The sequence below is a fragment of the Lithobates pipiens genome, unplaced genomic scaffold (genome assembly GCF_037356315.1).
Source record: "Lithobates pipiens isolate NorthernLeopardFrog02 unplaced genomic scaffold, aLitPip1_a1.2 Scaffold_23, whole genome shotgun sequence".
Classification (NCBI taxonomy): Eukaryota; Metazoa; Chordata; class Amphibia; order Anura; family Ranidae; genus Lithobates; species Lithobates pipiens.
Genome location: NW_027507785.1, coordinates 165,292,038 through 165,305,280, shown reverse-complemented (window position 1 = coordinate 165,305,280; position 13,243 = coordinate 165,292,038). Strand labels below are relative to the sequence as shown.

At 45.5% G+C, this 13,243-nt stretch overlaps 1 protein-coding gene across 1 annotated transcript in view; it reads left to right on the top strand.

Annotated features, from left to right (window-relative positions):
* The first annotated feature begins 9,210 nt into the window (after positions 1 to 9,210).
* SHISA8 (shisa family member 8) overlaps positions 9,211 to 13,243 on the top strand; it is a 408,698-nt gene continuing 404,665 nt past the window's right edge. Inside the window, exon 1 of the mRNA XM_077451006.1 lies at positions 9,211 to 10,246. Coding sequence (XP_077307132.1) covers positions 9,738 to 10,246 — 509 coding nt within the window. The 5' untranslated portion in view covers positions 9,211 to 9,737. The remainder of the gene's footprint in view (positions 10,247 to 13,243) is intronic.

Sequence of the window (13,243 nt, the reverse complement as noted above, 5' to 3'; positions counted from 1 at the left end):
AGAGCTGGGAGTAGTATTGCCTGAAGGATGTAGATATCCCAGAGGTGTTAAATGTTTTCGTTTGGTCTGGTCGGACAAGGAAGGGAATAGAATGTCGCGGGGGTCTCGGATGAATGACCCTAGCCAGGTGCTTACCACATTTGTTTGCCAAAGAGTAGAAGTGGCTCCGCGCTTTATCCCTGGCGATCAGGGAGTGCGCGTCTAGGAGTAGGAGTAGGTCTCTGCGGGCATTGGAAAGCTGAACAAAAACAGCCGGGTCCAAGTCCTTTTTGTGGAGGGGTTCGAGGTCCGCAATGATAGTAAGGAGTCTGCGTATGTCATGGGCTCGGGCCTTTTTAAGGCGAGAACCATGTTGTATAAGGGTACCTCGGAGCACACATTTGAGAGTGTCCCACTGGTTCATAGGAGAGGTAGTGTCAGTGGAATGGTCACCTACAAAGTCCCGAATGGCCTGAGAGACATCCGCCACACACACGGTGTCCCGTAGCAGAGTGTCGTTAAGTCTCCAGCTCGCTCCCCGACAGATAGCAGGGGGGCGAGCCAGAGTCAGGTAGACGGGGGCATGGTCAAACCATAAAATATTACCGATCGAAGTGTGGAGAGGCGTGTCAAGCAGGGATTGTGATATGAGGAAGTGGTCCAGTCTACTATTTGAGTCGTGTGCAACGGAAAAGTAGCTGTAATCCCTTTCCGTTGGATGCTGGATTCGCCAGGCATCCACCAGATGGGAAGAATGTAGAAGTGATTTAATGCGTGCTAAGGTGGAATGGGGAATAGAAGACTTACCCGAGGATGTGTCTGCGGACGGGGAGAGGGCAACGTTTAGATCACCTCCAATAATCGTCTGGTGAGGTACGAGGAGAGGAACCGAGCCTGGCCCACGTTCGGCACATAGATGTTAGCCACTGTGAAAAGAAAATCATTTAGCTTCAATTTCAGGAAAACATAGCAACCAGAGTTATCTATTAGAGAGTCTAGGACCTCCGGGTTGAAAGATTTATGAAAGGCGACAGACACCCCCTTAGACTTGGACTGAGGATTAACACTATGAAACCATTGTGAGTAATATCTATTGCGCAGGGCTGGAATAGCTCCCGCGCGAAAATGCATCTCTTGAAGCAGCAGGATTTGCGCACGCTTCTTGTGAAAATGGTAGAGTGTCTGGCTCCACTTCTCAGGCGTGTTGAAACCCCTACAGTTAAAGGAAGCAAAGGTTATGGAACCGTCACTAGCCATGGGGGGGCCGTAGGGAGGAGCTGAGAATCAATATGAAAGGTGGTACTATGGGCAAACCTTGGGGGATGTGGGAGCGGGAGAAAAGGTCAGGCCAGGGGGGCAGGGGGAGGAGCAGAGGGTGGGAGGGCAGAAGCAGAGGAAAGACAGAGGTAGGAAAGAAGGCAGAAAAAGGGAGAAAAAACAGTAGAACAACCTCGTATAGGGAGCAGTGAGAAATAAAGGCAGGGATACCCGTTCCCAATAGAATCAACAGGGGTATACATAAGACAACAGCTGTAAACATCAGTTGTGGGAAACAGGCCCGTGAGGTCTGGTGTAAAACAACATTTAGTAGAACAAAAACCCAAAAAGCCACTGGCTGGCTCCAAAAGGGAAGCAGCATACAGGAAAAAAGCCTATCAGATAGGCACATATCGGTGCACCCCACAGCGATCATAGGAACACTGCGGGGCGCACAGCACAAAATAAAAAGGGAAAAACTAACAGATAAAGAACCCGTGAAAAGGGAAACAAAAAACAAAAATAAAAATAAAAAGGGGGGGGGGGGAACGAGGAGCTGAATCACCAAGCCGGGCAGCTCCCCGCACCCCGGCCCCACGGGTAAACCGGAGATAGTTGTGACCTGTAAAGTGAACCAAATAACATATTAACATAAAATATTTTAGCGGTCATCCATAAATGCAATTGCAAACCGGCATGAAATAGAAACAACTAGAGGGGACATATTGACAACTAGAGAGTATGGTAAGGGCAGCCCAGAGGGGTACAAAAAACCTGTAAACAAAAGGGTTAACCAGCATTAAAGTCATTCAACCCGCTAGGGTCCAGGCACTTCCTAGGGGAGGGCCCCAGAAGTGAAAAAAGAGAAACTGGTCCAGATGGGCCCGCAGGCACGAATCAGCCGTTAGGATCCTGAGGCAACGGAGATCGAGGGGTGCGCCTACGACCTTGCTTCTGCCATTGCGGAGTGTAGGGAAGACCAGGTGTGGTCGGAGCAAACGGCCAATCGGGCAGCGCAACTTGAGGCAGTTCAAGTGTACTAAGGAATGTAGGCAGGTCCCCCAATGTGCGGAATATGGCGGTTTTACCCACGTGATGCACTCGAAGGTGGAACGGAAAGCACCACTAGTATTTAATTTGTCTTGCTTGAAGGAGCTGCGTGAGAGGCCTCTGGGATTTCCGCATCGCCAAGGTTTGGCGGGAGAGATCAGAAAGGAGCATGACAGGCATGTCGTTGAATAGGATCGACTGTTGTGTGCTGGCGGCCCTCATGATGTCCTCCTTTACTCTGTAAAAATGGATACGGCAAAGAGTGTCACGGACAAAGGAGGGGTCAGGGGTGCGGGGACCCGATGTACGGTGCACCCAGTCCAATTCAATCGGGTCATCTTTGGGTTGTTGGAGTAGCTGGTTGAAGATGGCCGTAACCGCAGCAGGTAGATTCTTGGGTTCAACCGATTCAGGGATCCCCCGTATGCGTATGTTGTTGCGGCGGCTGCGGTTTTCAAGGTCATCCTGCTGATATGAGAGTTGTTGAAGCAGGACAGTGTGGGCATTTAGGATCTGGTCGTGTGACTGTACAGCGTCTCGCAGGCCATCAACCGTGTTGTCCACATCATCAAAGCGTACCCCCACATCTTTTCTCAGGTCTGAAATCTCCTTCCGATAAGTTTCCTCAATCCGATGCACACAGCGTTCAAAGTCATCTTTAGTGGGAAGGGACCGCAGGTAGCCGTGCAGGGATCTGATTTGTGATTCCATGTCCCACCCATCCCCCGATCCCAATGAGGCATTCGAGCGGCTTCTGGTAAGCCTGGGGGAGAGGGCAATGTCCTCGGGGTGTGAGAGTGAACTGTGGGAACGTGCTGGAGGCTGCAGGGTTGGTTCAGAGTGTGCTGGTGACGGAGGAGCCGGCGGCTCTTTAGGTGCTGGACGGTGCTGTGAAGACAACCTTCCGTGGCCGAAGTAGTCATCTAAATCTCCGCCTGGGTGACGGCTACCGCCGCCCCTGTGCGCCTTGGGCTTGTCTTTCCCCATGGAGCTGGGAATGGTCCGGTTTACAATCAAAAAAATAAATCCCGTGAGGCCGGGGGAGCTAGGAGCCGAGTGCGGCCCGACTCACCGCTCCATACGGCTGGCCAGGCCCTCACAGAAGAAAAAACAGGTCAGTTAATTAGAAGGGACTTGCATATGATGAGACGTGATTATAGAGGCATGCGACAATGTGAGGCAGCATCCACAGTAGCAAATCTGAGAGGTACACTGGCTTGCGATCAGAGCGGATGTAAAGTTCATCTAGGTAGGAGCAAAGGAAATTCGTCAATCCCCTGTTGCAGTAGAATAAACAAGTATGCGGTGAAAGCCAGGACAGGACCGCAAGTAGGGGGAACAAGAGACCACAGGGGGTACTGGAGGCAGGATGCTGGGGACAGCGAGCCAGTGAAGCCAGTTAAAGGGAGCAGTTCAGCATGGAGGTATAGCCACAGGGAGATAGCATGCAAAGCAAGTCTTCCATGAGGGGGGATGTGGGGGAGCAGCCAGGCCAGCGCAGGAAGGCAGAGTGCCGCCGCTGTTGCAGACCGGAGCGGTCCCGGAGCAAAAATCCGGGCCGCAGCTTCAGGAAACTCCGGGGATTCTCAGGCCTGAGTAGGCCGCACTAGGCCGGAGCCAGTCGCGGGCCCCCCGGGGTCCGCGGGGGCCCGAAAACGCCTCAGAAGGATCCTTAGGGAAGGGGGAGAGGACGATGGGGGTCTGATGGTATCCCCTTAACTCTCTCTCCGGTACAGCGGCGATATCCTTCGGCGGCCCGGCAGGTCCAAGATGGCGGCGGCCGGCGGGGTCTCGAGCGGCGGATCCGGGCGGCCAGGAGCCTCAGCGCCGATAGATTTAGGGCCCGGAATGTGCGGAATCACAGCCCGGTCTCGGCCAGGCGAGCTATGAGGCAAAATCTGCCAGGGATGCAGAGGATCCCGGCGGATAGCTCCATGGGCGCTCGGAGCTCCTCAGTCCTAAAGCTAGTTTTTAATACAACATTAACATTACAACAATTGAGTTTGTGATAAAGGCTGTAAATCCTTTTCAGAAATCCTTTTTTTTTTTGAGAAATGACATGGTGATACAAATAAAGATTGGGTATGCAGCCTTTTTTGGGGAGCGGTGGAGCACAGGGTGGTGGTTGGTGTCCTGCAGTAATTCGGACTTCATTCGCAACCTGGTCCTATTGGAATTGTTCCCAATAATGTTGGCTGTTGAAATTTGGGGCCAGGAATTCTGGAACAAGCATGTGCGATTTCATTGTGATAACTTGTTGGTAGTACAGGCCATTAACACCGTTGTTGCTTCTTCTCCGTCAGTTGTGCGTTTGCTTAGGCGTTTGGTTTTACAATGTCTGTGTTTAAATGCTTTTATATATGCTGTTCATTTGCCTGTGGTGAATAACACAGTGGCAGATGCACTTTCTTGCCTTTCTCTCCTGCAGTGGGAAAAATTCCGCCAGTTGGCACACGAGGTGGAACAGCTCGGAATTCCACACCCTGATCACTTGTGGGACTTCGCCTTGCCACCATAGCCGGTTTGAATAGACAGTCAGTTTGTTCTTCCACTTGGACAGCTTATGAACAAGTCTGAAGTGAATGGCATGGATTGGTGAGTTCACTGTTTGGTTGCTTTCAGGAGGAAGATTGTTTGCATGTCTTACTGTACTTCATTGGTAAGAACTTTTAGGAGGAAGACTCTGTCTCCTCGCTGAATTGAAAGATGGCAGGTTTGACATTTCTGTTTCGGCTCTCAGGTTTGGCGGATGTCACAAAGTCTTTTTTGGTTAAAACGGCTTTGTGGGTTACAGGAAGGGTAAACTAGTGCCTGATTCCTGCCATCCTATTTCTTTCACTACGCTTGGAATACTTTTGGAGCATTTGCCTAAAGTTTGCTTAACTTCTTTTGAAATGGTCCTCTTTAGGAGTGCTTTCATTTTGGCTTTTTTCGGGGCTCTCCGGGTGGGGGAACTGGTTAGTCCTTCTACCCGTGTCGGGGTTGGTTTGGGTGTTTCGGATGTCTTGGTTCAGGGGGAGAAGGTGTCTTTGTTAATTCGTAAATCAAAGACCGATCAGTTGGGACATGGGTCTAGTGTGGTGCTCAGACGGGTTCCTAATCCCTCTTCCTGCCCGGTCACCACCGTGCTCGCTTGGTTAAGAGTCATAACGGCAGGGCCTTTTTGGCACATGGTTGGCGTTGTCCCGGTTTCAGTTTATTTCAGTTTTTAGAAAATGCCTACTGTCTGCTGGTTTTACACCATTGGCATATGAATAGGGGCTGCTACAGCGGCAGCCAGATGGGTCTGAGTGACCAGATCCTGCAGTGGATTGGTCGCTGGGAATCGTGGCGTTTCAGTTTATATGTTCATCCTCATCTCCTATAACTTGCTAGTTGTCATTGTATCCATGTGTTCTTGTATGTTGTGGTCTTGGGCGAGTTCTTTGTCTCTATCTGTTTCTGCTTTTTTCATTAAATGTTATTTCTTATACTTGAAATTTTATGTTTTTCAGACAGAGAATGTTTGGTGTGGATACTCGGCCACTTTTACCTTTTAATGGGGTGCAAAAAGGGCTGCAGTCAGACTGGAAGGCAGGCAATTGGGCTTCCCACATAGCGTGGCCAGTGTGAGGTGGATCGGAGTCCCGGGCATGCAGTGGTCCCGGGGTGCTGCCGGAAGTACAACGGTATGCCAGGTTGGATAGACCCCCAGACATCTTGTTACTGCATGCTGGGGGTAATGATCTCAGGCTCCGGGCTACACAGGAGTTGATTCGGGATATAAAGTTGGATTTCTGTGTTTGTGATCCTTTTTCCCAGACACTATTTTAGTGTGGTCTGACATTGTGGGTAGATCTGCTTGATCATCTGGCCCGCTCTGTGGACAAGCTTATAAGGCTAGAATTAAGCTGAACAAAGAGGTGGCAATTTTTTTTGTTAGAAACGGTGGCCTTGCAGTGCACTATTTAGAGTGGGAGGGTGACAACTGGATCTATTTGCCAGGGGGTGGAGATCACCTTAAAACCGTCGACATTGATTGATGTGGTTCTTGAGTCTGCTGGACAGTGTCTAGAGGGCGTTTTGTCTGCGGCAGGCCACTCAAGTGTGAGGTTTTGCACTTAGGCGTCTGTGGCAGGGGTCTCAGGTTTTTAAGGTGAGCATGGTCAAAATTGTCTGTGGAGAATGATAGAAGAGGCCCATCATTGGTATGGGTACCTTCCCGAATATAGTTACATAGTGGCTGAGGTTGAAAAAAGATACAAGTCCATTAAGTCCAACCTATGTGTGTGATTATATGTCAGTATTGCATTGTATATCCCTGTATGTTGTGGTCGTTCAGGTGCTTATCTAATAGTTTCTTGAAACTATCAATGCCCCCCGCTGAGACCATCACCTATGGAATGGAATTCTGCATCCTTGCCGCTCTTACAGTAAAGAACCCTCTACGTAGTTTAAGATTAAACCTCTTTTCTTCTAATTTTAATGAGTGGCCGCGAGTCTTGTTAAACCACCTTTTGCAAAAAAGTTTTATCCCTATTGTGGGGTCACTAGTATGGTATCTGTATATTGAAATCATATACCCTCTCAAGCGTCTCTTCTCCAGAGAGAATATGTTCAGTGCTCGCAACCTTTCCTTATAACTAATATCCTCCGGACCCTTTATTCATTTTGTTGCCCTTCTTTGTACTCTCTCCATTTCCAGTACATCCTTCCTGAGGACTGATGCCCAGAACTGGACAGCATACTCTAGATGCGGCCGGACCAGAGTTTTGTAGAGCGGGAGAATTATTGTTTTATCTGTGGAGTTGATCCCCTTTTTAATACATGCCAATATTCTGTTTGCTTTGTTAGTAGCAGCTTAGCATTGCAAGCCATTACTGAGCCTATCATCTACTAGGACCCCCAGGTCCATTTCCATCTTAGATTCCCCCAGAGGTTCTCCCCCCAGTGTATAGATTGCATTCATATTTTTGCCACCCAAATGCATTATTTTAAATTTTTCTACATTGAACCTCATTTTCCATATAGTTACCCACCCCATTAATTTATTCAGATCTTTTTGACCCCTGTTCTAACCTCCTGTTTTCAACTCTGATTTTAACTCACCACTAGACCAGTTCCACTAACTCTGGTTTAAACTCACCACTTAGACCAGTTCCACTTGGACAGAGTTCCATCAGACTCAAAGATGAGCAGGCTCAAAATGCATTCTACACAAGGTTATATAGGCCTCAGGCACCTGTGACCAATTAACCACTCCCCTCAATTAGTAGGCTGAAGGAAGCAAAGAAAAAAAAACTGTTTAAAAAGTGTCAGAAAAGGTGTTAAAAAGCTACAAAGAAAAGCCACAAAAAAGAACCTAAGGCCGCGTACACACGGGCGGACTGTTCGCCCAACTTAGTTCGTCAGACAATCCGACAAACAGTCCGTTCAAAATTTGCATGAACGGACTTGACCACACACGATGAGCAGACAGTCCGCTGAAAGCGTGCGCGATGACGTGAACGGCACGTACGACGGGACGAGAAATTCGACGTCCAATACACTGCAATGCAACCTTCGCCGTGTAAATCCTTTCTGAGCATGCGCTAAACTTAGTCTGTCGAACTAGCCTACACACGAGCGGACTGTGCGCTGAAACCAAGTTTGGACGGACTGTCTTACGGAAATTCCGTAAGACTTTGTTCGTCAGACTGTCCGCTGAAACAGTCCGCTGAAGCCCACACACGAGCGGATTGTCCGCTGAAACACTGTTCAGCGGACTAAGTTGGGCGAACAGTCCGCCCGTGTGTACGCGGCCTAACAATGCAACCCAGCAATCACCAGCAGTGAAAAAGCAAAACTTAGTTATTGAGGCTGTATCAGGTGGTAATGTGGTAACTGTCCCAGAGTCAGTATATTTGCGGCTGGTGGCCGTGGTATGGAACTGGTGCTTTATACAGCTGATTTGGTAGACCAGAGGTGCCCAACCTTTTTAAGAGCGAGGGCCACTTAAGCAACTTGGTAACCAGTCGCAGGCCACAATGAGCGGAGCGGGTGAATGACAGGTCACGACTACTCAATAGGCCCTAAGATCCACCCGGACGAAAGTCTGTTTACATCTGCCACTCTGTAAAGGTGAATTGAGGGTCTGATTGGGTAGGGTCTATCGTGTGAAAAGGGCCTAAATTGCTTTCACACTGATTGCCCACACCGCGGATGCAGGGTAGTGCACCTGTGTCTATCCTGTGGGTTAACTGAACTTTGCCATAGACTCTGCCTGTGGCAAAAGCCGACACTGTACAGGAAGCATCAGCTCATGGGCTCTGCAGCCGTTTTCTTCCTTTACCACCAGCTTCATTCACAACACCAATGCTGTGGTATGACGGTTTGGCAACCTGCGATCTGGGCTTGCTAACCCGCCATTCCAGAGCAGAAGGTGGCGGGCCACATCAAGGGCTCCGCAGGCCACATGTGGCCCCCGGGCCACTAGTTGGCCACCCCTGCGGTAGACCATGTTCTCCTCCAAATACCTGCACTAAGAGAGTCAGTTAGTGTACATTAGTGGAGTAAAGGTTTATCTTCATGGAATGTGATAAAAAGATGTATTGTTAATGGTGTTTTTGTTAATAAAAGGCTGCTATGGCCATTTAAATCCATTCTACAGTGGTCCTGTCTTATTCATATAAGCTGGGTAAGGTGGGAGTCAAGTGTGGTCAAGGCAGCCGGTAAATCAGCAATATACCAGTCATGTCAAATGCTTGTTAGTGTAAACTACTTAAGCCCTAAGTTGTCAGCAAATTGTTACATCACTGAAACAAGATTGTAGACTAGCCATGCTTTACACTTTAAAATGTACCAGCCTTGTCCTTGGCGTTCCACATTTTCACTTTATCTAATAATGACACGTTGTGGCTGCAGTCAAACAGATCACATCAGAACAAGGGGGCAGTCAAGCCCCAGGGAGCTCTGTTCACTCAGACTGTGCAGTGTTCCTGCCTATAGAGAAAGCTCACTCCCCACACTCTCCCTCCACCCATTAGCTTGTTAGCAGGACATATTTGTGATACTTCAGTGAGAGAGGATGCTGTTGGATAAAAGAAGCAAGGAAATTTGATAAATGAAAAAGGATCAAACAGATAATCATAGGATGTACAAGAAGTGAAGAAAATAAAACTTGGATTGTTACCCAATAACAGCGTTTGGATGTGACAAAGCTTGAAAAATCAATACTAACACATAAAGGACAAATCAACTTCCTATGGAAAAGGGGTAATTGATTACTTAACGCAGCATTAATGTTTCCTACTGACCCACCTGGGTAATGTTTGTTTTTTAACAAAAATCTTCTTTTCTAATAAGTAGAACTTTAGGGGCTGTCGGGAAACTCTGGTTGGAGGGAATTTTTGTTTATTTTAAATGTATATGCTTTCAAACTTTATCTAAAAAAATTGTGCAACCATTTTTTTTTGTTTTGGAAAAAGCTTTCCATGGAGGCATATATGCGACTTGGTTTATATTGGCTTGTATTATGGGATTCTTTTTGGGTCACTGCAAGAACCCTAAACACAAAGGCAGGTTTGGCTGAAGAGACAATCCAAGGTACATATAAACCATCAATGCCAACAGAGTTACCAGCAGAAGCTGACCGATGCAGAGGATACTATGATGTGATGGGTCAGTGGGACCCACCATTCAATTGCAACGCCAGCAGTTATTTGTACTGCTGTGGTACATGCGGATACCGCTTCTGCTGTCAGTTCAAGCACGGGAGGTTGGACCAAAGCATGTGTTCAAACTATGACACCCCAAATTGGGCAAACCCTGGTAAACCACCTGCCCAAGGAGATGAGTCGAGTGAAGACCCCAGCAAGGACAAGACCAATATGATTGTGTATATTATTTGTGGCGTGGCTGCACTGATGGTATTGATTGGGATCTTCACCAAACTGGCTGTGGAGAAGACTCAGAGGCCACCAACTGAAATGAATGTGTCTAGGTAAGCAGACAAGGCAAGTACTAGTGCATTCTTGCCTGAATTTTATATAAATGCACTGCTGAGTTGAAGTATGTGGGGCATGCACAGTACAGGTTTGCATGACACAAGGGAACTATATACAATATAGGGATATGTGTATTAATTTGGAAAAACAGATATTTTTCATATCAATAAAATGTTGTGCTTCAAAAAACAAATAAAGCATTAATGTCTGACAGTGATTATTGGCAGGCACAAGACGGATCTTATACTTAAACTCTGACTCTATTCCTGGAAATTAGGGGCAGTTGGCAGCCAGGGGTGCTGCTAGAGTCCTAAAAGACCTGGGGTAGCCTAAAATATTGTGGGTTTTGTAAAAGTCTACATTGTAAAGTGTGTGTGTGTGTATGTGTGTGCGCATGCGTGTGTGCTGGAGAGATGATGTGGTTGTCCCCATCTCCTCTTTTCTTTTTCTTCTCTCCTTTGCTGTTTTTCCTCTTTTTGATTTTCTTCCCCTAACATACGGTTAGACCCAAGCTAATGTCCTGGATGTTTGCTGACAGGTAATCTGGGCATGTAAAAGGACACCAGAAGTAATTTGCAGATTCCCAGCTTCCACAATTTCTTATGTTCCATATTCCTAATTGAGTCATACGAAAATAAGCTTGTAGTTGAAACGAGTTGAAATTGTCTTTCACTGATATTTAAAATCAGATGTAGGTCTACTATTATAAAACAAATTTGTTTAATTATTCATAGCACTAATATGATAAATATGATGCTATAACTAAAAATCTAAATCAAATGTATATTTAAAAAAATAAAAATAAATTAGTTCACGAGTTGATAAACTGCATGGCATGCTGTTCAAAAAGGATATTGTGCATTAAAGTACAAGCAAGCATAGAAACCCTGTTGTTTATTTAAAAACTGATAGATTTTTAAAAGCGATAATCTGCCTAAAATAACTCTAAACATTTTGAGTGTTATATGCATGTAATAGTCCAAGAAGTGGAGGTATGAGGATAAAATATGATAAAAATATCAGAGCCAAAGTTCTGTAGAGAATGCCATTTTTTAACAGGAAAAATTGTGACTGTTTTCAACAACTGCTGCAAAGGAGTCTTGAGGCATGTTCTCTGAGTGCCAGAGTCTAGCAACTGCCCCCCAAGCATCCCTTCTACCCCACTGACAACTACTGATTATTAGTGTAACTAAAAGTGTATCTTTCTTTTTCAGTTTTATCAAGCCTCTTGATGAAGGGGGATAATGTTGAAGACAATAGATTAAATATTTTTTTTAAACCAAATATATACATTCCCAAATGTGCTAGTAGTAGCAGTAAATACATTCTCACAGAAGAATTATCATTTTTTGTAAAGTACTGTCATTAAATTATTATTTTTTGTCATAAATGCAATTTTCCCCTTACTTTGCTTTTTACAGTTTACACCGGAGTGTAAAATGCTGTGGTTGCAAAGCTGACCCTCTTTCCAATTTTAAGTATGAGAATAAATTGTAATTGTGTCTGAGACTTTTGTCTGAGTCTTGTGTTGACTAGGAAAGAGACAAAAGTACCTGGGTTTGGTTTGAGGCAGGTTCCGTGAACATTACTGAAGATTGGGTGGCAAATTGGAACCCAATTGATACCAATAGGTGCTGAATAATAAAATATAGTAACCACCTTTTTCTAAGCTAATAGACTGTGGTTGCAAAGCTTTCCAATTTTCAGTCTCAGAATAAATTGTAATTGTGTCTGAGACTTGTGTCTGGGACTGTTGACTAGGAAAGAGCCAAAAATACCTGGGTTTGGATTGAGGCAGGTTCGGCGAACATGACTGAAGATAAGAAGGCAAATTGGAACCCAATTGTTACCAATAGGAGCTGAATAATAAACTATAGTAACAGCCATTTTCTAAGCTAATAGGCAAAAGATTGTCAAAAAAACAAACATTTTTTAATTCAGTTTGGCAGGGATCAGCGAGTTTAGTATTGCTGACCAATTCCCCTCTAAAGCAATTTGTTTTCATTTTTCACACACACATGTTAAAATCACCATGATTGGCTATAAAATTAATTACAACCCCTGGAACATTTTCTGAACTCAGAGGCCTTGTAGACTAAAACATTGGCAGTTACTATTTTTTATGTTGCACAATATTTGCAAAACTGTTTAACAATTTCCCCAGGAAAAAATACACCTAAATTAATTTTAGTGCAAACAAACACAATGTAATCCCCAATTTTCTTTTACAAAATAAAATATGAGGTAGTCTCAAGAAAATAGATACCAAATATATCAAGCTTTACAACTTCGTGCACCTGAGAAATGGCAAAAAATTACAGTACTTAAAATTATCAATAGGTGACAGTTTAAATGCTTTTACAGCTCATCACTTTAGCGTTAACCATAAATTAGTGACCTATAATTATTGATCTTGCGCTGGCTTGTGCTGTGATACATCACATATGTGGCGCAATCATTTACATACACTTGTGGGCTCTATGCATGCATTTTCAATTATAGGTGTGTTTTTTTGGGGTGATGGGGGTGCTTTTATTTATTTATTTTTGCTATTTTTTTATTTAATTATATTTAACATTTTAACACTTTTTTATTTATTTATTTTTACTTTAAACTACATTGCTATCATAGGGGCTAACAAGCCCCCTATGTGATAGCACTGATCAGATTTCAGGTTCTCTTTATGGGGACATAAAGATAGGCTTTATGGAGATATTACACACCTAATGTCTCCCCTGTACTCTGCCTCTCCTCTCCCCTGCCCTTTACATGGGTGGCCTTTATTGCTAAAAAGTGCTTTTAGATTTCAATAAGCCCCCCAACTGCAGACCCCCGGAACCACCAGGCCAGGGTTGCAGAGAAGGGGCTCTTGTGCTCATCAGCATGGATACCCCTCAACATGTTGAGGGCATGTGGCTTGGTATAGTTCAGGAGGATAGGGGGACAAGCTCACTGCCACCTTCATGGCCACCTAGGCTGCATACTCAGATCAG